Below are 24,854 nucleotides of genomic sequence, written 5' to 3'. Positions count from 1 at the left end.
CCATGTTATATTCATTTGAACTTATAGAAATATCTTAAGAACAATGGGTGAATAGTAGTTACAATTAAAAAACCATATTTTGGTATAATATTACTATTTTAACTTTGGACAACTTATATATATATATATATATTCACTATAGGTAATATATGTTTTCAGTATACAAATTATAAAAACATGAAACAATGTATTCTATATACATGTGATCAATTCTATATTCTTTTGCTTTATTTTTCTTAAATATTCATTTTATTTATTTGAAAGAGTTACAGAGAGAGAGAGGTAGAGACAGAAGGGTAGAGAGAGAGGTTTTCCATCCACTGGTTCAGTATTTAAATGGCCTCAACAGCTGGAGCTGAACTATCTGAAGCCAGGAACTAGGCGATTCTTCCAGGTCTCCCATGTGGGTCCAGAGGCCCAATGAATTGGACTATCCTCCGCTGCTCTCTCAGGCACATTAGGAGGGAGCTGGATTGGAAATGAAGCAGCTGGGACTTAAACCAGTGCCGATATGGGATGCCAGCGCTGTAGGCCTAGATTTTAACCCCAGCACCACAGTGCTGGTCCCCAATTCTATATTTTTAACATAATCTTATTAGCTATAGATTAGCAGATGGAACCCCATAAATGTTGGAGGAAATATTGGTGAGCATATCTGTATAAGGACATGGCTCAAGTCTAGAGAATGAGTCAGGAAACAATGGCTAACATAGTGGCTTAGCAGTACCCACTGCCCAAGCTACCTGTTCAGGGAATTAGACAGAGTCCTGAGAAGGATCTTGTCTCCGTAGTGGGGAATAAGTATCCTGTAGTGAGCATGGCCCTACCTAACACATGTGCAAAGTAAGGCCTGAAACAATCAAATTAATTTCAAGTAACAGTCCTAGAACAGAATCCAAAACTATTTATGGGAATACAAAATTTTTGACCCACCAAGGTAAAATTCACAGTATCTGACTTTCTCCTAATATCAGGAGAAAGACAAGGGTGTCCACACTTACAAGATTATTCAACACTTTACTGAAGGTTGTATTTAGATGTACTACAGGAAGAACTAAAAATAATAATTACAAAATATAGATTAAAATAAAAATATTCATAAATCAATATGTTATAAATGTAGAATTAGGATTTGCTCAACCAAAAATGCTCCTCGAATTGATAACTGACTTTAGCAAGCTTGTAGGATATAAGATAATTACACAAAAATGAATTTTATTCCTGTGCATTTTAAAGAATTGTGAAGGGTCAGAGATTTTACTCTGTTTGTAAGGTAACAACTTAGCCTGCCTCACTTTCATGTGTATTGGCAGAAGACGTGAGAATGATGAGTCAGAACAAAAGACAGTGACAAATTCAGTAGCCAGAGTATAGCCATTTGCACATTTTCCCTGAACTCTAATACGGAAAGATGCTCTGTAGGGGGCCTATTTATGTAACCAGTTTTGTTGCAGGAAAGAATCTTAGAGATGCTGAATATTTTATAATGAGCTGTAAGCCTGCGTAACGTATTCCACGAAGGGATACATTTTCTTTGTTATATTGGACAGTCAGTAAATCTTCCCTTTGATATGGAGGGAGACACCATGTCTGTAATGTAGAGAATTTGCTTTAAATCTGTTTGAAAATTTTTCCCAGAGCAAGAGCAGTCAATGCCTTTGCTCTGTAGACATACTGAAAAGCAAGGAACCTATGGAGAATGATTTTCCATCAAACACTAACAAAGACCAATCAACAGTTGAAAAACCTTTTTAAAGGCAATTTACAGTTGCATCTCCAAATATCAAATACTGCATCATCAAACTGCAAAAAGGTGTATATAACCTATACACTAAAAACTACGCAGTTTAGCTAAATGACAGTACAGAAGAGGCTGGCACTGAGGCGCATTGGGTGAAAGCCCGAGCCAGCAGCACCCATATGGGCACGGGGTTGAGTCCCAGCTGCTCCACTTCTGATCCAGCTTCCTGCTAATGTGCCTGGAAAAGCACAGAGGATAGCCCAAGTCCTTGGGCCCCTATACCCCTGTGGGAGACCCAGAAGAAGCTCTTGGCTCCTGGCTTTGGATCAACTCAGCTCCGGGCATTGTGGTGTTTTGGGGAGTGAATCAGCAGACAGAAGGCCTCTCTCTCTCACCTTCTGTCTCTGCCTCTCTCTGTAACTCTGTCTTTCAAATAAATAAAATAAATATTAAAAAAATAAAAAATGACAGTACAGAAGACTTATATGACTGCATATGTATGCTTTGTTCATGAGTCAGAGCACCCAACCATATCACAATGCAAATTATAACCAAATTTATCTACAGAATGTAATCCCAATCAAAACCTTGCAGGATTTTTTTATAGTAATGGTCAAGCTGATTCTAGAATTTATATGGAAAAGATTCAATGTAAATTAAATCACATTGAAAATACTACTTGATTTCAAGTCTTATTTTAAAGCTGTAGTAATCAAGACATTGAAGCATTGACATAAAAATGGAAGAAAAAAAAAAAAAGATCAGTGGAACAGAATAAAGCCCAGAAGTAGATTCAGAAAATACACAGGCAAATAACTTCTGATTTCAGAGATTTTTCTTTGAAAACACAAGGGAAATTTAAGGAAGAAAAGACAAATTTTTCAAAAATCACTCTGACTGTCAAAAAAAAAATAATGTCAGGACCACTGAGTATCCATACAAAAACACGCTTCAAACAGAGCCTCACATGATTCACAGACTTGAATTCCAAGTGTTTCTAACCCAATTGCAAGGGCTGAAACTGTAACATTTCTAGGAAAGAGTTGGAGACAAATGTTGATGACTTTGGCTTAAGTGAAAGATTATTATATAGTATGCCAAAATCACAGTCCATTAAAGAAATATTAGCAAATTAGATTTCATCAAATTAAAGATTTCTCTTCATTTTATTTAAGAAAATAAAAAAGACAACTCACCAAACTAGAATACACTACTGGCGAACCATATGTGGAGGCTTCAGAAGGTTCCTAAAAACATGAAATTAAAAGATAATGTGCATTATTCGTAGATTTTTGAAAGTCCTTTATACATACGATGAAAGTGTTGTATCCAGAATACATAAAGAACTCCCAAAACTTAATGAAAAGGAAGCAAAAGAAGTCAAGAAAAATGAGCAAAAGTTTTGAACAAAAGTTAGACCACAAAAGGCGAATGTTGTGATTCAGTGAGTTAAACCAGCACTTGTCATGCGTGCGTTCAATATTGGGGTGCCACTTTGTGTGCCTGCAATTTTGCTTTCCTCCAGATCCCTGCTAACGCACCTGGGAAAGTAGCAAATGATGGGCTAAGTGCCTGAGTCCTTCTGACCCATGAAGACCAAGAAAGAATTCCTGTCTCATCATTTTGTCCTGGCCCAGCCCAGATGTTGCAACCATTCAAATATTGAACTGGTGGATATATGATATGCCTCTCTGTCTCCCACTCTGTCAGTCTGCCTTTCAAATTAATTAATATTTTCTTTAAAAATTAACCTAGGATGACAAATAAACACATGAGAAGATATTTAACACCATTAGCCATTAGAAAAATGTATATTAACATCACAATGAATTGCCACTATAACACCTGTTAAAGTTGTCAAAATTTAGAAATCAGACCATTTTAAGTATGGGTAAGATCTTGAAGGAGCTGGAACTTTCATATATATGTCTGGTGTAAATGTCAGATTGTACCCTCTTTCAAGAAAGCAACTTCACAGTTTATTATTTAAAATATTTATTTATATATGTATTTGAAAGGCAGAGAGACAGAGACTAAGAGGTAGGGAGAGGAGAGGCAGGCTGGCTCTGTGGCTCAGCAGGCTAAGCCTCTGCCTGCAGTGCAAGCATCTCATATGGACACCATTTCAAGTCCCCACTGCTCTTCTTCTGATCCAGCTCTCTGCTATGGCTTGAGAAGCAGTAGAAGATGGCCCAAGTGCTTTGGCCCTTGCACCCATGTGAGAGACTCAGAAGTTCCTGGCTCCTGGTTTCTGATTGGCCCAGCTCTGGCTGTTGTGGCCATTTGGGGAGTGAACCAGCAAATCGAAGACCTTTCTCAATGTCTCTCCCTCACTCTATAACTGTACCACTCAAATAAATATAAGAAAATCTTTTAAAAAAAAAAGAGAGAGAGAGAGAGAGAGAGAGATAGTCCATCTACTGGTTCATTCCCCAAATGACTGCCACAGCAAGGGCTGAGTCAAGCCAGAGCCGGGAGCCAGGGAATTGCATCCTGATCTCCCTCATGGGTAGCAGGAACTCAAGTAATTGAGCCATCATTTGCTTCCTCCTACACGTGTGCACAGGAAGGTGGATCAGAAGCTGAGTAGCCATGACTTGAGACAGGCCCTCTTATACAAAATGTGGGCATCTCAGTTGGCAGCTGAACCACTGTACCACAATGTCCACTCAATAGCAGTTTCTTTAAAAATTGTACACATGGATATTGGATAACCCAGCGATCATACTCTTAGATATTTTCCCAAGACAAATGAAAGCATGTCTAATCAAAGACTTCCATATGAATATTCAAAACAGCTGTCTGTGTAATAACACAAAACTAGAAATAAATATTCCCAAGAAGTGAATGGATAAACCATTTGTGATGTGGCTATGTAATGCAAAGCTACTCAGAAATAAAAAGGAATGAACTACTTATTCACATTATAACATGAATGAAGCTAAAATGAATTTGCTAAGGAGGAAGAATTCATGCTGTATTATAACATTCATATAAAATTCTAGGAAATGCAAGCTCATCTATGACAAAAAGTGCCTCAGTGTTCTCCTGGGCACAGGTGAGAGTAGACTAGGATGAAACACAAAGCAATGGGAGCAGACTTCTCAGGATGCAGAAATTGTTCATTGTTTTGAATATGTCCACACACGTTGGCAGAAACATACACAATCAAAACTTAACAAATTTTAAATATATATTGTTAATTGTGTGAGAGCTAAGCAAAATAAACTTATTTTTAAATAGCTTTACTAAGCACATCAGTTCATGTCAGAATAGTTTATGCTAATATTTCATAAATTAAAATACACTAATGAACATGGACAGAAAAGTTTTACTTCATCATTATCCCAGAACATGTTAATTATGAGCATTCAGATCAATGCTACTTTTATTTACTTGTTGATACCCTTCAATAATAAAGGGCAGTGTCTCCTCTTAATTAATTCCCCAGTAACCTAATCTTTTAGTTAAAATTCTATTGACAATAGTAGACTGAGAAATTGTTTTAATAAAGAACTAATTCATTTGCTGAAGATATGTTTTAAAAGGTATTGATAATATCAATTTAATTTTAGATGTTGCTAACTTTTAACATGTTTCTATTAAGATTCTATAATGGAAATGACTATTAAGTTATTGTGATGGCAACATTTAAATAATTTATTCATTGTTATTTTATATTGTTTTATGCATGTATTGATGTTTTCACTGTATATATGTCTTAGTTTTTTTTTTATGTTTTACCATATGTTTTACCTATGTTTCCTATGAGACCCTTAAATTTTTATGAAAATTTTTATGAAAAGACGCAAGGTGCCAGCAAATAAATACCTATTTTAGAGAAATTTTTCTTTTCATGTGTGTAGATGTGAGGGTGTTTTTTTTGCATTTTTAAAGCCATATATAATGTATTCCCTCACCAGTTCAGAGCCCATGCAGTGAGCTGTTTGCATGTGAGTGTGAGTGTATCTACACAAAGCACAGGCAAATCTCTGGCTGGCAGCTGGCATTGCTGTTTGGTATGTGTGAGCATCATTTGGCATTATTTGCGGTTGTAATGTCTTCATGGACTTCCTTTGCCCTCTCTTGGACACTGCATGTCCTCTTTTTAGTCCCAAAGATGATTTCTATAGTTAAAGAGATCCAGAACTAGAAAGTGCACCTCAAGGAAGTCACGTGCTTTTCTCCAGCAGTTCACTGTACTGTACACTTGGTGCAAATTAACTGTCTTACTGTCGCTCAGCTGTATCCGGGATTAGAGACTCATGTTTTATAAGCTTTATCAAGCCAGATGTTTACATTTTCAATTATGAGGCTCAGACTGAAAGATTATGTGATAATAATCTCTCTCTCTCTCTCTCTCTCTCTCTATATATATATATATATATATATATATATGCTGAAAATTGGACTGGCAGATCTCTTTAAACAGTTGGAAGTGATTTAAAAAATGAAGCAGTTTCAATTGTCAAAGTCAGTGACAGTCAAAATCAGGTAGTCAAAAAGTTGTCTCCAAAATAATTTTGAACGATCACTTAATAAGTTTAAGCAGTGCTTATCACTCTGTTTGACAGTTTCATTTCAGGAAGTAAAAATCACCTATATAATGGGAACTGAAATATATGAAGTAGCAGAGAAGAGGGTAATAAAATTTCGGAATAAGAAAGGCATATGAAGATTTGTATCAAAATGAAGAGATGTCTAAATATGTAGGACTGGAGGATGGCAAAGAAAAGAGCCATTTCAGGAATGATTTATAGGACTTGCATTGTTACTTTATTTCAAATGAGCACTCATAAACCAGCAATTTCTTTGTGCAGCTTACAAATCATTGCCCTTGAAGGATTAGAGAATGTGAAAAAAGTTCATTTGAGGTAGAAATGCATTGTTTCATACATAGTATATATAACCTAAAAGATTTTTTGTGGGGCAACAAATAGAGGATTACTTATTTCTCTTTAAGAGGCAATGGAAAATTGACATCTGTGAAGTGACACAAGGTTAATGAATTTATATTTATTGACCTTAGTGTATACAAAAATAGATTTAGAGCATGTGAATTGTGCTGTTTTCTTGAATTATAACTATTAAAGCAATTTTAATATAAACACTTTTATTATAGATTGAAATGAAGTGACCAAAACTAAAGGTGCAAATATTTACTATTTAAAAGTCTCCACTGGTAGTATTGCTATACCTAAAAAGATTTAAAAAGACTATGGGGGTGTTTTTATTATGGTTATTCACACTAATGTGTCAAACTGAAATATTTTCTCATCAATATACTTGTATAATTAATAGTTTTCTATATTTTTAAAAACTTGAATCATGTCCCCGTATTGACTATGCCTGGTCGAATTTTCCAGGGAGCAGACACTGACACAAAGTTAGCAGGTCTAGAGGTTGATTGTTGCAGGAGGTGAACCTGTGGAAGTTGAAGGGGGAAAAGCAGGATGGTTGGAGAGCTTAGGACTGTGCTGTACATGACAGAGACTTGGCAAACTCAGTGGTGAGCTTAGGGCTAAGACTGCCCCTTAGCAAAAATGGCTGGACTCTAGGGCTCTGCCGTGGCGGATCTCTGGACGGAGGATGGGTTGCCAGAGAACAGCATGCCCACAGCCCAAATGAAGCACTCGATTTAAGGGGACTGAGCTGATGGCAAATGCTTTCTCAAGAGGGAGATCCAATCTGCACACCTCTGTGACTATTTTGTAGAAAACATTTAGAATTGTCTGGGGGTAGTTAGAACCTACAACCTATCCCATATGTGAGTGCCTGTGTTTGAATCCTTGTTCCTCTCCCACAAAATGACACAGACAATATGTAAGTAAACAGGTATGGGTGTGTTCTGATAAAACATAATTTGCAAAGATATTCAGCAGCTGGTGGCCCTAGTATACTGATCCCTGTTGTCACTGAAGATACAAAATACAAAGTGTAAATAGAATTTTGTGAACTTTGAGGAGACCAAAAACATAGTTAATTTTTAAAAATGCATTTAGCAATAAGGCACAATAGATATGTGATTATTAAGGGTACAGTGAATAAGTATGGGAAGTGTAGTTAGTGTAATAATAAGTGTAGAGTAATTGACTGATACAAGGTGAGGAAGCAGGAAATCATTTGCAATGCTAAAAGCCAGACCATGAACTTATTCTGTCCAGAGAGTCAATTTGGAATAGAAAGACAAGAACTGAATGAAAAGGCCTAGACTATGGTACAAATCTGCTAGCAATTGCTCCTGTGGTTTTAGGCATGTCATTTCTTTGACCTGGAGAGTAAACAGAAATGTTGGGCTGGATTTGCAACCAGTACATTTAATCAGTGTTGTCAGACCATAAGTACTGGTGTTAGGAACTCAGGTATGAATCTTAGCCTCCAGGGTGGGCACCGTGCTCTTGTTTAAAAAAATGAAAAAAAAAAATCATTAGAGACCTCATGTTTCCTGCAAAGAATAGCATCTAATTTATTTTTTCGTAGGATTCTTTGCTTAGCATTCATATATTCTGCTAGTCTATCAGCTCCACAAGTTCTAGAAGTTTGTGTGTTGCCTCCTTCAGTGTATTGGCAGTTCTTCGTTCAGTGAATGGCTATAATAGGCCCTAAATTAACATATATTAAATGAATATGTGTACAAAACTCATGAAAAAGCATGGTAGCCATGATCTCTAATGACCTCTCTATGGTCAACATTACCTGAGGCTATTCTTTGTGGTTGTAAAGCCCCTCTGTGTTTAACTCTGAATTATTGATATTTTCCTCTGTGCTCCGCCAAGTACAAAGTCAGTGTGGACCAGTTTTTTCCACTTGTTCCAGAATATGTCAACCTCACATGAAATCCAGTAAATACTCCTATCCTGCCAAAAAGCCAATATTTTCCTTGAGAACCAGACTGTTTGATGGGAAGGTAGTGAAAAACGTACCGCTTGTGTGAAAAAAAAAAAAAAAAAAATGAGTTGAATGTGAATCTCACCCACTTACCCAAAAATCACAAACTAGAAACAAACATTTTCAACTTTGTCACCTGAAACTCTTAACCTCATCAAGACACAAAAGGAAGTGTGCACTTTTTTATTTCTTTAACAAATATTCATAAGTTTTAATGTTATTCATAATCATTATTTCTTTTAATTTTATGCTATAAAAACTCATCAGGCAAACTCATGTTACTCTTAATTTTTGTGTGTATGACTACAGGGATTCCTTCATACAGACTTACAGCAAATATTTAATAATTTCTTTTTTTGCTTTGTTTTCTAAACAGAATATAAATGCATTTTTTCTCAAAATCACTTGGATTTTATTTCTAATGGGAGAATGCTAATTAAAAACTTCTATAGAAATACTTTGATAATTAAAAGTGAGAGACTAATTATTTGTCCCTTTTATTGATGGGAAACATTAGAGCAACAGTACAGAAAAGTATTTCCAAAATGCATTTTAAAAAGCTTTTTGATAGAATAATAGGAACTTTTTAACAGTAGCTCCTATTCTGTCCTCACCTGCGACACTTGTACAACACAAAAATGAAGCTTCTGTGGACATTTTCTCTGACTGTATGTTACAGGCACCCTGGGTATTGATAAGCCCGATGAAATCACTAGAAAAAAGGAGGAAGAAATTCTCATGCAAATGACATATTTTGGGAACTGCAAGGGGAAATATTCTAAAGGATACTACAGTGCTTCTACTTGAAAGGGGGAACCAACTGGGTTGAACTGATAAAAGATTTAGTCTGAATAGCCAGCATGGGAGGTGTAGGAACTGTATCCCTTTTCCTAATTAAAAAGGAGATGAGAAGAAACTATGCCATGAGTTGCTGAGCTACAGGCCAACAGAACGGGCGTTTCTTTTTTTTTCTTCTATTGTTTTAGACTTTGTATTTTAAATGGCACAGAGATATGACCAAACTATAGAGCATGCTGTGAAATAGCTCTCTGGATTTTCTGTCCCACTGACTGGCAGTGGGGTGATCTGGACCTTTGGGTGAGAGGATTTTTTTATGATTTATTTGGATTTGGATTTTTAGGACAGCATTTCTCAGTTCATGGTTAAAGATAATCACTTCAGTAAATGTTTTTCCAACATATTACTGGGGCATGCCTGTGTCATTTCCCAGCCTTGCTAGTAGTTATGAAATTCATTTTCCTTGTTCTATTCACACACTCCAAGACTAATGCCCAAAATGTTATTTAGTCTTTGTTATATATTTTAGCTAGATGTTTGATCATCTAATTATTCATGTAATATTAAATATGGGTTTTTGCAGCAGGAAAAAATTTTCAGATATAATGGTTTTCCTCGAAATGCTTACAATTTAGAACTGGTGGCAAGATGATGATTTACTAAGGTAACTAATGATTGATATGATAAAGGTAAAGAGTGGATACTCTTGCAATATAAGAGGCTTAAAAAATCTTTAAATTTCCCTACTTAGGTAGGAAACGCTTTCCAGAGAAATGATACTAAGTCGAATTTTGAAAGATCCTACTTTTCCAGAAAGGGAGATAAATGGAATATAGATGAGCTAAGCAATCTGTATGGACAGGGACCTTGGAAATGACGTAGTTAAGTATGGGTTTTATCCTAAATATAATAAGAAACCACCAAGAAGTAAGGCAAAATCAGGTGTGCATTTTGGGGAAGTTCGTTTAATGACCTTGTACAAGATAAAAAAAAAAAAGAGACAGACTGGAAGCAGGGAGACAAAAAAGGAAGCTGTTGGAATAACACCAGGGAGAAAATTGCTGTTAGGCATGTGGCTGGAAGACAACCTTGTGCATTGCCTAAAAGCCTAGACTGTTCAATAGACTTGGGCTCATAAGTACATAATATCTCATAATATGTGCATAATATGTGCATAAGGTCCCACTACATTTGCGTGATCAAAAATTTGTATTGAACAATATCATTCAGATAAAAGAAAAATAAACTCAGAGGCCCGCATTGTGGTATAACAAGTTAAGCTGCCGCCTGCAGTGCCAGCATCCTATACAGGTGCTGGTTCAAGTCCTGGCTTCTCCACTTCTGATTCCACTCCCTGCTAGTGCATCTGCAAAAGCAGTGGAAGATGGCCCAAATGCTTGGGCCCATGCACGCACATGGAAAACTCGAAGGATGCTCCTGGACCCTGGCTTTGGCCTGGCCCAGCCCAGGCCATTGTGACCATCTGGGAAGTGAAGCAACAGATGGAAGACCTCTCTCTCTGTCTCTCCCTTGGTCTCCCTGTAACTGCCTTTCCAATAAAATAACATAAATCTTTAAAAAAAGAAAAAAGCTCAATGGGGTCAACTGAACCTAGGGAATATTTGAGAAGTGTGATAAGAATTCACACAGCTCAGAAACAGGCCATACCTATCAACTCTCTAGTAGGCCCTCTGGTCTCTTTCATTCACAGTTTTGCTCTTTGCGTATCTTTCCTTCCTTTTCTCTTTTAATCCTTTGCTTTTACTCAATTTTTACCTCTTCACAACGTCTACCAGGCATGACCATCATAGCTTCACAGGCCTCATACTAGTCAGTTCCTCTTACAGCATGGATAGTCTCTCTCGATATTTCCTAGGTCAGATTCCCAAGAGAAAGGAGTGAACGACTCCACTCCTCTCGACTTATTGCACGGAGCTGGCTTTCCACAGCTCTCTATCATCTTAGCTAGCATAAAGTGATAGTTTAGAGCAAATATGCAGAGAACAAAGAGAGGTGACTACCTGATATCCTCTGGACTGAGCAGTTGCCTTAAGAAGGGACAACGGAAAAGCATACATTATATTAGTGGCAATAAAAATGAACTGCAGTGACAGGGTCAAATAAGAGGATCTCAAATCAGCTGAATACAATGATCCTTTTAAAATGGAAAACAGTGAGCAGAGAGGCTTCTAATAGGAGCTACTGAATAAAGAGGGGGAATAAGAAAAAGGTCTTGGGGTGAGGTCAATTTTGGACTTTGCGACAACATTGTAGAAAATCTCAGCAGATAATTATAAATTCTGTTCAGTTCTAAGATATTTTTGGACGACAGATAGCCACTGTGACCACTTTCTTTTTCTTGGCTTTGATGTTTTCCTTTAGTTTAGTCTTCATCATTGCCTCTTCTTTATTTGCCTACTTGTCTTTTTTCCTCTATGTGATCTTTTCTGGGAGTCTTGTGTTTCTAAAAGTCCAGTGTGATTTCCCTTTATCTCCCCTACATAATCTCCCCTGAATTAGTAAGTACCAATGCACTCAGAATAAAAGCACACCTGTTCATCTTGGTTTTCCTGCAATTTTCCTTGTTTTTTACACTTCACTAATATCTTTCAGTTCACCAATACTGAATTTTCTTCTGCTTGAAATGTCCTCCTCCACACAGTTTTCACATGTACTATTTTCTTTCTCTGCATTTTGCTACATTGTTTCTTCAGTGAGGTTTTCCATGATATTTTTATACATTTCCCTTATTTGTCTTGTTCTCATTTTTTGTGCAATTATTTATAGAATTTACTAGTTTTTTGATTACTACCATTATGTATATGTATATTTGGTTTTCCTCTACCTCTTGCACCAAGGTAGCAATTGGGTCCATCTTATCCCCTTTTATTATCCTTAGTGTCCAGCATAACATTTAGGCTACTGAGGAAGCTCAAGAAATACTGTTTTAACTTAAATGTTATCAATTATGGTTGAAGATCTTGGAATAAATGAGATTGCCCATGGTTATAAATTGAGAAACTCTCAGCTAAAACCACCCTAAAATTGTGGGATTTTGGTTGGTTGATTCGGTATTGTTTTAGGGCAGCCCTCTGTTTTACCTTTTTTCAGTAACTTTGGGTGTGACATGAGTGCTGTAGTTTTCTATAAACCTCACGTAGAAGTGGCATTGAAATACTGTAAAAACAAGTAGGACTTTTCATCAATTAGAAAGGCAGTAGGAGCACCTGCTTTGCCAGATATCAATCCCAAGAATGATTAGTTATTCAAAAGGTTATGAGATCATAGGAAGATGTAGGGTAGAGGGAGATAAGTCCTTAAGATAACGGTTATTTACTGATTTCTATGAAAATGTCTCCATATTAGTGAAGACACTCTTTATCTGTCAGTCTTAACCTCCCCATTAGAGGAATCTGAGTTTGTGACTCCTGATTTATGTTAAGAAGAGGAGAGCAGAGCCCAGAAACAGAACCCTGGGAAACATTAATATTCAAGAATTAAATGAAATGAAGTAAACCCAAGAAAGCTAGAGAAGAAAGGGGGAAACTAAAAGATCTTTTTCTAGCAGCTCAGGGAAGAAAGTGCTCTAAGTTATCAACTATGACATTAGAAAAAGGTGGAGTATTCTTTAGTTGGAGAGCATTGATGACTGCAGGACAAAAGTTTGTATGAACTATTAGGTATAAAATCAACTTTCCATGGGATGACAAATGATTGTAGACTATTTGGTAGGCCTACAGATGAAGGAAGTTTCAGGTGCATTCTGACAGGGGCATGGAGCATGGGAAAGGGTGTTGTCCGAAGGAGATTCCCAAACAGCAATAAAACCAATGAAAAGTGGCTTGTGTTTTTGTTTGTTTTGTTTTGCTTTGGTATAATTATGCATGCTGGCCATTCCAAACCAGGGTAAGGTTTTCCTGTCCTCAGTTTCCTCCCTTGAAGAGAGGGATTGTGTTACAGCAGGGAGTCAAAGGAGGATGACTCTGTGGGACTAGACAGCCTTGTGAATGTTTATGGATGAAAAGTGAGCCCAGAAGCAATGTTTCAATATAGTGCAGGCCCACTAGAGCTTCTAAATGCATGCAAAATGTGCAAACAGAGGAATGATTTTGCCTGGGACAAAAATAGGGATGCTGAGTCCTAGGTGGAAGCTTCATTTATCCTTGATTCAGAATTGTTTCTTTAAAGCTAAATTGTAGTCCAATTTTTTGAAAATTAACTCACATCTTGATTTGATTGTTGTTGATAGTCATTATATTGATTTTTGAAGATAATGATGTTTGAAAAATGTCAATATTCTAGATGAGACTGCTAACTTATTTCATGAATTTAATGTACAGTAATTTTAAGTGCATTTTATTAATAGGTGCATTCTAATTTCTGATATTAAGTTAATGTGCTCTATGTTTACCCTTATTAAATCCAGGTAACAAATACTGGGTGTTCAAGGACACGACTCTCCAACCTGGTTATCCACATGACTTGATTACCCTTGGAAGTGGAATTCCCCCACATGGTATTGATTCAGCCATTTGGTGGGAAGACGTTGGGAAAACCTATTTCTTCAAGGGGGACAGGTTAGTACACATTTTACTTGAGAGAAACAACTGATTAATGTTTGGATAAGTAAACATTTCTAGCCTATCATAAACATGTATTTTTGAGGAATCTGTGTGACTATAAACACGTTGATATAACTGAAAATATTTAAATATTTTAATATTTAAAATGCATATCCTAATGTATTTACCTAATGTGGCTTTCTTAGGAATGTGTGTATGTACAATAGCAAATATCCTTTCTTTTCCCCCTAATCTTAACATGTCTAAAAGGTGATACAAGCAGTATATATATCCATATAACACATTTTCTTGCAATTTTACTGACATGACTTGGCAAAAAGCTTTTCAGCACAGGCATTTTTATAATTTCACAGTCTAAATTTTTACATTTTCCTCAAATTTATGAATATTTTCAAATTTTTGAGATAACATATTTTTAAATTACATTATAGTCAAAAGCCTAATAATACTCCACTAAATAAAGAGTTCAATAAACCATATATAAAAAGACCCTAGTTCTTTTAATTTCACTTTAATCATGAGTTGTTTTTCTTAAGAAGTTATGTATTTAGATACCAGCAAGCAGTTATTGTAAACTATTACCAAACTATCTTACCTTAATGCTTTTAGCTTCAAATAAAATATACCTTCCCAGCTCTTTTACTCTTTATCTTATTTTTTTTTTGTTTTCTTATATTGCTAACAGGGTTAAAAATGAGTAAATTGCTCATATTATAGCTTACAGTAACTACCAGATATACTTATTTCTACCTTGCTCATTTTGTTGCCATGTATTATTACCTTCTAAGATATATAGAAATTGAAGGCTATATTTTTGTTAATTTAAATATGAATTAAGTACAAAAAGCAGTAAAGATAAAAAATTGAACCTTAATTACATACCTACAGACTAGTTAACAATGTGAAAACTAGTTAGTAATTTTCTTGGATTTGTAGGACTTAAGTAAACCATTTTACTTCCTTTTTCCAATAAATGTTTTAAAGCACTTACATATGAATAACAGGCATTAATGTCAATCGTGAAAGCATATAATTTGCTACCATGAAATAATCCTATAACTGTCTCTAACATAGGAGAAAACTATGTAAGGGTGTAAACTTAGTTTATTTAGAAATTTGCAATTATTAACTATAAATGTTTTCAAAAATCTAACTATATGAACAAAATGATCCTTTAATTGCCTCCATGGATAAGAATTTATGTTTTTAAATTTATTATAATTAATTTTATATTTTTATATATTTTTATAAAAATGTTCACATATAGTCCACTCTAATAAATCTAAGGCTTTGCTAAGATATTTCTCATTAAATTACAAAGATCCACTGAATAAATGTTGTGTAAAGCTACAAGCAGTATAATGACTCGAAACAGGATGTAAGTATAATAGAGTGTGCAATTAGAAGAATGAAGAACATTATTGCCAGAGCATGGTGACTACTAATGGTGTGCTGGATTAAGCCTTGCCTTGGAACTCTCACATCTCGCACTAGTGTGCTACTTCATGTCCCCGCTATGCTGCTTTCTTTTCTGGCTTCCTGCCAGTCCCCCTTGGAAAGCAGCAAATGATTGTCCAAATTCTCAAGTCCTTGCCATAAATGTGGGAGACCAGGGTAGAGATCTAGGCTCCTGGCTTCTGCCTGGTGCTGCCCCTGCTGTTGCTGAGCATTTGGGGAGTGAACCAGTAGGTGAAAGATATCACTCTTTCTCTCTCACTCTCTCTCATTCTCTCTCTCCCTCCCTCTCTCTCACTTTCTCCATCTCTCCCTCTATCTCTCTCACTCTGCCGTTAAAATAAATAAATAAAGATAGAGAAGAAGACCTACAACATATTCTTTAAAATGTTATAACTCTTAGAGTTATTTAATTCCTGAGTGGTGTTAACTGCTTGACTGTCCTGTTTCTGGACCGGGTACAATATGGAAATGGAAGGCTGGGGAGACTGGAGAAGGTAACCCCTAGGAAACTGCAAATGAAGCTTCCTCTCATATAACTGTTTTAATTAGAGTGTCATAGATGATAATAAAAACTGCCATTTCATTATTAGATAGTCCTTTTTCCACATATGCAGGGATTTCTTTTAAAATCTTTCCATTCTAAAGATTTAGGGCTTGTTAGAAAATGTAAGTGTAGAGATTAAATGTCATTTATATTAAATCTGTGAAACCAATGAAGGTTAGATAGCAAATTTATATTGGAATATGAATACTACTTAATGGGAAAAGGATTTTTAGTTCATTTGTTTCCTGCTTGAAAAGCTGCGTGCAAAATAGCACAAAATGCTTTTATCATTCTTAAGTTTTACATAAATAACTGTAGTTTTATAGGTTTTAAAAATATTGAAAATAGGAATCCAGTTAATTTCATGTGTGTGATCTTCTGTAAGACATCATGAGTTTCAGAGGTTTTACAAACAGATTACTTAATATTTGTGTAATTATTTAATTCCCAAATCCCAACATTGATCAAAATATTCATTCTAGATTTAAAAATAGATTAAGAACGCATCAGACTACCTCAGTCAAACATATAAACAACAATTTGGGTGTCACTTTTATGGAAGATTTTGTTTTTCCTTACCTATTTCTCCTCGTCTTCCACCCCTATCTTTCTGCTTAGAAGGAAAAGTAGCTAACATTCTTCAATTTCTATATGGCTAAGAGTAGAAGGGATTTTAGAGAGAACCCAGTCAAGGTATAAATGTTAAATTGATTGAAGGGGTAAGATGAATAAAATATAAAAAGACACTTCAGAATATTTATTTAAAAATACAATGAAAAGACATTTACTTTAGTGCTACTTTTCATAATGCAGATATTCTATTAATTTTGAAGACCTGTGATATATAAATACATATATATGTGCATTTCATTTTGCACAAAAATTTATTATTCTATTTTCCATTTGTCTAGTTTTGCTTTTGTTACCTGTGCTTTTAGAACCTTTTCCAAAAATTAATTGCCTAAACCAATGTCTTAAAGTGTTTCTCTATGTTTTCTTCTTGCAATTTCATAGTTTCAGGTATTACATTTAGGTATTTGATCCAATCTGGGTTCATTTTTTTATATGATGAGATGTAGTGATCTAATTTAATTCTTCTACATCATTATGTCCAGTTTTGCCAAGCCATCTTTTGAAAACATTCTTCTTTTTCCGCTGTTGGTTCTTGGCACCTTTGTCAAAAATAAATTGATGTCTGGATTAATTTCAAGGATCTTCACTCTGTTCCATTGATCTGTGGGTCAGTTTTTATGCCAGTAACATTTGGTTTTAATTACAATAGCTTTATAGTATACTTCAAATCATATTTTGTGATGTTTCCAGCTTGATTTGATTGATTGATTTATTGCTCAGGATCACTTTGGCTATTATGATTCTTTTGTAGTTTCAAATTAATTCTAGGAAGAGTGTCATTGGTAGCTTGCAGGAATTTCAGTGAATCTGTGAATTATTTTAAGTAGTAAAGAGATTTTAATGATATTAATTCTTTCGATGTACGAACACAGGATACCTTTCAATTTTTGTGTGTTCTTGATGATTTATTTCATCACTGTTTTATAACCTTTTTAAAAGATTTATTTATTTAATTGAAAGTCAGAGTTACACAGAGAGGTAAGGAGACGCAGAGAGAGAGAGAAAGGTCTTCCATCCGCTGATTCACTACCCAGAGGGCCACAATGGTGGGAGCTGCACCGTTCCGAAGTCAGGAGCCAGGAGCTTCTTCTGGGTCTCCCACGTGGGTTCAGGGGCCCAAGACTTGGGCCATCTTCTACTGCTTTCCCAGACCACAGCGGAGAGCCAGATCGGAAGTGGAGCAGCTGGGTCTCGAACCAGCACCCATATGGCATGCTGGCACTGCAAGCAATGGCTTTACCCGCTACACCACAGCGCCGGTCCCTGTTTTATAATTTTCTTTGTGGTGATCTTTCACTTCTTTCATTAGATTTATTACTAGATATTTTAATTTTTTTGTAGCCATTGTAACTGGGAACTCTTGATTCCTTTTCAGCAACATTATTATTGTTATATAAAAATGGTACTTTTTTTATAAGTTGGTTTTTATCCTGCAACCTTAGTGAATTGTTTTATCAGTTCTAAAAGCTTTTGGGTAGAGTGTTGAGGTTCTTCCACATACAAAATCGTATTATCTTCAGAACTCAATATTTTTATTTCCTTCTTCCCAATTCTGATGTCCTTTATTTCTTTAATCTACAAAGTTGCTCTTTTAAGAAAAGAAAAATATTTATTTATTTATTTGAAAGACAGAAGTACTGAGAGAGAATGAGGGAAAGGCATCTTCAATCCATTGGTCCACTTCCCAAATGGCTCTAATGGCCAGAGCTGGACCAAGTCGAAGTTAGGAGCCAGAGCTTTATCTGTGTCTCCCACATAGATGGCAGGGCCCCAAGCACTTGGGCCATCTTCCACTGCCTTCCCAGGCACATTAGCAGGGAGCTGGATCAGAAGTGGAGTAGCCGGAGCATGAACTGGCACCCATATGGCATGCCAGCAATGCAGGCACCAGCTTAACCTGCTATGCCACAATGCCAGCCCCTCCCATATTGCTCTTGCTAATACTTCCAATACTGTGTTACTGAAGAGGAGTAACTGTGTTACTAGTTTTGAGGGGATATTGAGAGGGAAGTGTTTTCAACTTCTCCCTGTTCAGTATGAGGTTGGCTTTTGGTTTGTCATATATAGCCTTTCTAATTTTAAGGTAAGTTCCTTATATACCTAATTTGTTGAAAATTTTTGTTATGAAGGGATGTTACTTATTGAATGCTTTCTTTGCATCTATTGAGATGATCATGGTTTTGTTCTTTGTTGTTTTGGAGTGATTTATGAGGATTTTAATGATTTGCAAATGTTGAACCACCTTGCGTCCCAGAGACAACTATCACTTGATTGTGGTATTTATGATCTCTTTTATTTATGTCAGAGTCTTTTTGCTAATATTTAGGTGAGAACTTTTCATTTGTGTGTGTGTGTGTGTGTGTTTTATCTCTGCTTAGTTTTGGTATCAGTGTAATGCTGGCCTTAAAAAAAAAAAAAAAGAATTTGGAAGAGTTCCATCCTTTTCTATATCATGGGCTAATTTGAAGAGTATTGGAGTTAGTTTTTCTTTAAATTTTGTAAAAATTCACCACATTCCGGATTTTATTTAAAGGGAGTATTTTTTAAAATTAATTAACTTGTTCATTTGAAACAGTGATTGCGGGGGGTGAGACATAGAAAGAGAAAGAGAGAAAGAAAGCATCTTCCATCTATTGATTCACTCCCCAAATGCCCACAACAGTTGGGGGTAGGGTCTGGCCAGGCTAGAGGCAGGATCCCCAAATTCCAATCAAGCCTTCCATGTGGATCATATCCAGTGCTTTCCCAGGTGGATTAAAGTACCTTTATACACTACTGGGTAGAGGGATAGTACATAAAGCAATAGGAGATTATGAGTACTGTGGTGTACAGGAAAGTACACATACTCTATAGAGATGCATTCACAATCATGATCATTTAAAATTATGTGCCAGGCAAAACACATCTCTAAATTAGATTTATTCCAAATACTGCCATATGTGAGCCCTGCAGGATGATCACTTCTTACCAAAATCTAGACACCCTCAATTACAGTACAAACACATTATTGTGTAATTCGAGAGGCAAAACATTTCTCAATATCCTTGCTCAGGATTTGACAGCTTACCTAATTCTATCAACTTACTATAGTCAAGAAGATGAACATAAAATATAGTCCATTTCATTTCAGTAGCTCTAATTCCTGTTTCCTTAAGACGTCTGTACTATATGTACTGGCCTAGCCCATTTTCATTTATTCCAGTTATTTTTGAGTTCCTACTATGTAATATATACTGGGTTATACAGATAGATTGGTAAAATATAGCAAAAAGGGTCCTACTCCCATGATATTTTCTGTTGGGAGAGATAATAGACAATAAACAAATAAATGATAACAGTAATATTGACATTGAGAAAAGCTACAAAGAAATTTAACAAAGTGATATCTTTGAGACTCCTGGGTGCTAAGGAGTGACTGGGATGTTAGTGTGGGATTCAGAAAAAACCTCACTTGTGAAGGTGACATTTGAGTGGGGAAGAGAATCAGGAGAAGTTATAGCCACATAAAGCTATTCAGAACAAATGCTTGCAGGTAGATGAAACAGTCATGTAAAAGAGTGGCATGGAGTTGTATTGCCAAAAACAAAATCAAAAACTGGTAACTGGAACATTAAGAGTAGGAGGGAGGAAGGGTAATAGGCAAGCAGATACCAGATTACATAAGTCTCTGTAGGCCTTGGTAAACAGTCTGAATTTTATTTTAAGTACAATGGAAAGGCATGGGCGAGTTTTTAATAGGAGTGACATGATCTTAGCCATATTCATAAAGATCATTCTGGTGTCTGTGTGAGGGATGGGCATCAAGGATAAAATCAAATTGGGTAATTAGGAGGCCTATCGAGGACTTTTGGAAGGCAGGACAGTGGCAGTGGTGATGGAGTGAAGTGGGTAGGTGCAGTAGACATTTTGAATGTAACTATAACCAGTTATTCTTATGGCTTGGACTTACAGAAGAGGAAGCAAATAAATCAGTGTTAATTTCTGAGTTTTCTATTGAAATACTTGAGTAGTGCTATATCTGGAGAAAACTGGGGATTGAAGAATAAAAGATTGAACTGTTTATATCAGACTGAGATGCTTGTTTATGCACCAAATGGAAAAGGCAAATAGGTAGTTTAATAATTTAGTTTGTGTCTTAATGCAAAGGTCACCCACAGACACAGATTTGAGAGTAATTGATAACTAAATGGTATGGCAAGCAAAGGGCACGTGAAATCTTCCAAGTATAAAGATAATTAAAGTAGATGAAATGATGGATCTTTAAATAGATCTGCAAATTCAGATTAAAATATCTACTCTTTGCGGTTGTACGGACAGCATGGAACTCAGTCCCTTGGTTTCTTACTTGTCATTTCTTGATACACTGTAATTTGCTATTTGGATGCATTTTGATCTTCATAGCATTTCACTCAAAATGTTGTATTTCTAAATCATCTCTCAGCATTTTCTCACATACATATCTGAGATGTTATTGCCATATTTCATTCTAAGTTTAAGCATTGAGAATTTTAGGATACTTTCAAATAAGAAAAATAAAATTTAGGTCCATTTTAGCTTTATAATTATTACTTGTTATAGGAAAATATATTGTTTTCTCCAACTTGTGTGTTTATGCCATAATTATATAATATATAAGATTTTTAAATTATTCAACTACACATAAAAATAGATATTTGATAAAGAATGTCTCTCAAGTAGAGATCTGAAGGCTTATTTGCATATGAATAAAATAGGGTTTTATGTTTTATGGTAACTTAACAGAAGCTAAAAAAATGAGACCAAGTTAAATGAGGAAACAGCTTGATTCTGTGAAGTGACCCCTGCATACATATTATGTGTAGTTTGGGGTTCGAATTCCAGCAACATCCTATTGAAATATTTCACTCTTGAATTTTCCAAGCCATATTTTCCTCAACACAAAGGAATTTTTAAAATTCTGTATGCATTAATAACTCATCTGTCATGGATGTGATTCATAATAAGGTCTATAATGATGACTAACTCTTGTTTCTTGCAACAATTTATTTTGAATCATTGGTTTAGAATAAGTAAATACAAACCTGTGTTCATGAATGCTACTCAGTACCTTTCACAAGGCAATGTGAATATATAGTCAGAAATTCTGATCATGTTCAACTTTACTTACTAGTTACATATCAAAGCTGGCACACAATAGACAATCTGAGGCTTAAGGCATATTTCACTTAAAGACAAATATCTTTCCTCTGATTTGTCGTTGCTGATATATATAAAAAAAAAAAACCTTTAATGTATATGGAGCTAAACTGACATCTTGTGATTTGATTGTTGTCCATATCCTTGAACATAAACCTGTGGAACAGTGGTCTATCTGCATTTTACATGTAGAGCTCTTTGTTTAAAGATGCATTTTATAAATGTGATTATAAAGCAAATTCAAAGTATGTTACCACAAAAAATTAAAAGAAAAAATGGAAAGATAGTAAGGAAAAGGGAGGGAGGGAGAAGTGATTATCATTGTATTCTTGGAATAGTATCTATAAAATTGATAAAATCTGTTCTCTACATACTAATAAATATTAAAATATAAAAATATAATTTCTTTAAAATATCTGAGCATTCAAGGTAAGGTTCAGTTTTCAAAAATGGTGAAACGATCCTAAATTATAATTTTGTATTATCTGCTAGGAGAGGAAAAAATCCTTGACAAATTCATGCCATAATTGTGTTTCTACAAGAAAATCTAATAAAATTATATCCCATGAATATTTTCTTGAAATTTGATGTCTATAAATCTTATGTGCCTGCCATATAGTACAGTTGCTAAAATGTGTTGGTGGTTGAATGGATATATGGATGAATAAAAAATAGAGAAAGTAAAATTATATTCAAACAACAAACAGCAGTTATTTGAATGAGAGCACAAATGAACAAAACAGTCATTGTAGGAACACTGTGTCTGCTGAAAACTGTACTAAACTATGAACGAAACACAGTACATTGAATTTCAACAACACCACATTTAAACAAACAAAAGAGAATAAATGATTTTTCTTTGATTAACAAAAGACTCAGTGGTCTGTCATTAATTGAACTGAATTACCACGAGTAGTAAATTTCTAGTTAGGATATCATCATCATAGAAAACATTGTAATATGTAATATAAAAAATGTTGAGGATTTTGGTGAAATAATGTACTTGTTTATAAATTTACTTTATAAAGCTGTAAAATACCACATACAGTTTTATTAAATGTACAATAGTGTAACTACTACAAAAAATTCATGTAGCTTCTAAAAATATAGTGATGTGAATTAAATCTCATCCAGTATTTGATCCCATTTCCCTAGGATTTCAACAACTTCTCGGCTAGCATTTAAAAAGCTCACATTAAGTCATAGTCTGTATCATCTAAAAATGTCATTTATTGTAATACATATTATTACATAACCTATCTTTGAGGGGAAAACCCTGCCAAGTAAATGGTGAAACTGTATTGATTGTAGGATGTGTTCCGATGTTTACAGATGTAAAATGTGAAAAACAAAATATTTCTTAGTATCTATGAAATAACATGTTTGACTATTTCCCTGTGAGAGGCTACCTTTAGTTAAGTATTAGAAGCAGTTAGCTAATATCTATGACTGCTGTAAATCCTCTTGTAATACTGACTTGAGAGGAGATAGTGACATTGTGAGATTATCAACCCCATTAACTTTCTATATACATCACAGATTATTCTTTGGGAAAGGCATGTTCAGAAATAATTTAAAAGCAGATGCTTCCTTGAACAAAATGTAAAAGAATCCTATTTCAGAATTAGTAGAATGACACACTAATGATTGCTTCCGTAGGCGCCACTCACCATGATGTCAGCTCAGAGCTTCTCCATGAAGTTTTTCCGTATCTCTCCATCTGTTTTCATCTTCCATGTGATAAGAACCTGGGACAAATACTACTGACTTCTTGTTTCTCTTTTTGAATAAACCTGGCTTTTCATTGGAATGAGGAAGCCTTTTCTTCCTTTTTATGTGAACATTTGGAGATGTGGAAAATGCTAATGCTGCAGATGTGAGTGAGGTTTCTAGGAATTTATAGCAAAACCTTCTGCACAAGATCCCACAGTTCTATAGAAACAAAAGATTCCCCAGAGATATGACACAGGACAATATCCAGACCGGATAATACTTCTAATTTCAGGCAAAATGGCTAATCCAAAAATAATACAATAATTGTATAATCTCTCAAACCTTTATTGGTAAAACAACTAGCTTTAGTAGATGGTCATAGATGCTTAATAGGCAGGAAAAAAAAAAAAGCATTGTTAGATAAATTTGGCAAGTGTATTTGATGGTTCAAATAAATTTGGAAGCTTTGTTATAGAGAAAACAGTAAACACTTTGTGGAAATCAGAGAAGTTTGGTTGAATGTCTACCTATCATCCCTTATCCTTGAAGAATTTTCCTCTCAAATGAGGACAGTGATGACTAGCTCCTGGTTTTGTAATGATTAAATACAATCATACATATATCACTATGCCTGCCCTAAAATGGGCGGAATCATGATGAACTCCCAAAAGTTTCACCTCATTTTGTCAGTTTTTTTGGTCATCTAAGATAGAAACCCCTTTTATTCTTGGACCACGTACACAAAAATGATGACTCTGAAACGTGAGTGCTCAGTGTTGTCCCTGGAACTTGGGATTCTGTGAAACAGGCCCATAGAACCTCAGTCAGGGAATAGGAACCTGAAAATTCTCACTCGTGGTGAGCTTCCCTTTGCTTACTGCGTACTCCATGGGTTCTCCAATCAAGTACTGCCTGAACATCTATACGTAGACCCAAATACTTCATCTGGCAGCCCACTGTGATGTCAGAATTTAATGTTACTAACATTGAACTCATGATTCCTCAAACCATCTCAGCTTAATTTCACCTGGTTCCTTCTCTTAGGAAATGGCAACATTTGTCCTCAGATGAGTGAGCTCAAAATTCTTGCATCATACTCAATTTCCCTCTCTCACATCCTGCATCCAATCCATCTAGTAAGTCCTTTGGGCTCTTCCTTTCAAAGTACATCCCAAATCCCATAAATTATAATCAAGTACACGGCTTACTCCCCAGTCTAAGAATTATTATGACAGTGTAACTGATACCCTAACTTCGCTTTTGTCCTTTTCAAGCTATTTTATTCACAACAACCAGTGTATGTTTTTCAGCAACAATCCAT

General features: G+C 35.4%; 1 protein-coding gene across 2 annotated transcripts in view; it reads left to right on the top strand.

Annotated features, from left to right (window-relative positions):
- The window catches only part of MMP16 (matrix metallopeptidase 16), a 297,823-nt gene that overhangs the window by 261,119 nt on the left and 11,850 nt on the right, over nt 1–24,854 (top strand). For both annotated transcript variants that reach the window (XM_070075287.1, XM_002710677.5), the window contains exon 8: nt 13,854–14,004. In XM_070075287.1, the coding sequence (XP_069931388.1) occupies nt 13,854–14,004 (151 nt within the window). The remainder of the gene's footprint in view (nt 1–13,853; nt 14,005–24,854) is intronic.

This window comes from Oryctolagus cuniculus, chromosome 6, assembly GCF_051225735.1.
Source record: "Oryctolagus cuniculus isolate XC-2025 breed Fujian yellow rabbit chromosome 6, ASM5122573v1, whole genome shotgun sequence".
Taxonomy (NCBI): domain Eukaryota; kingdom Metazoa; phylum Chordata; class Mammalia; order Lagomorpha; family Leporidae; genus Oryctolagus; species Oryctolagus cuniculus.
Note: the sequence above shows the minus strand (reverse complement) of the source record. Positions and strands in the feature narration are given on the sequence as shown.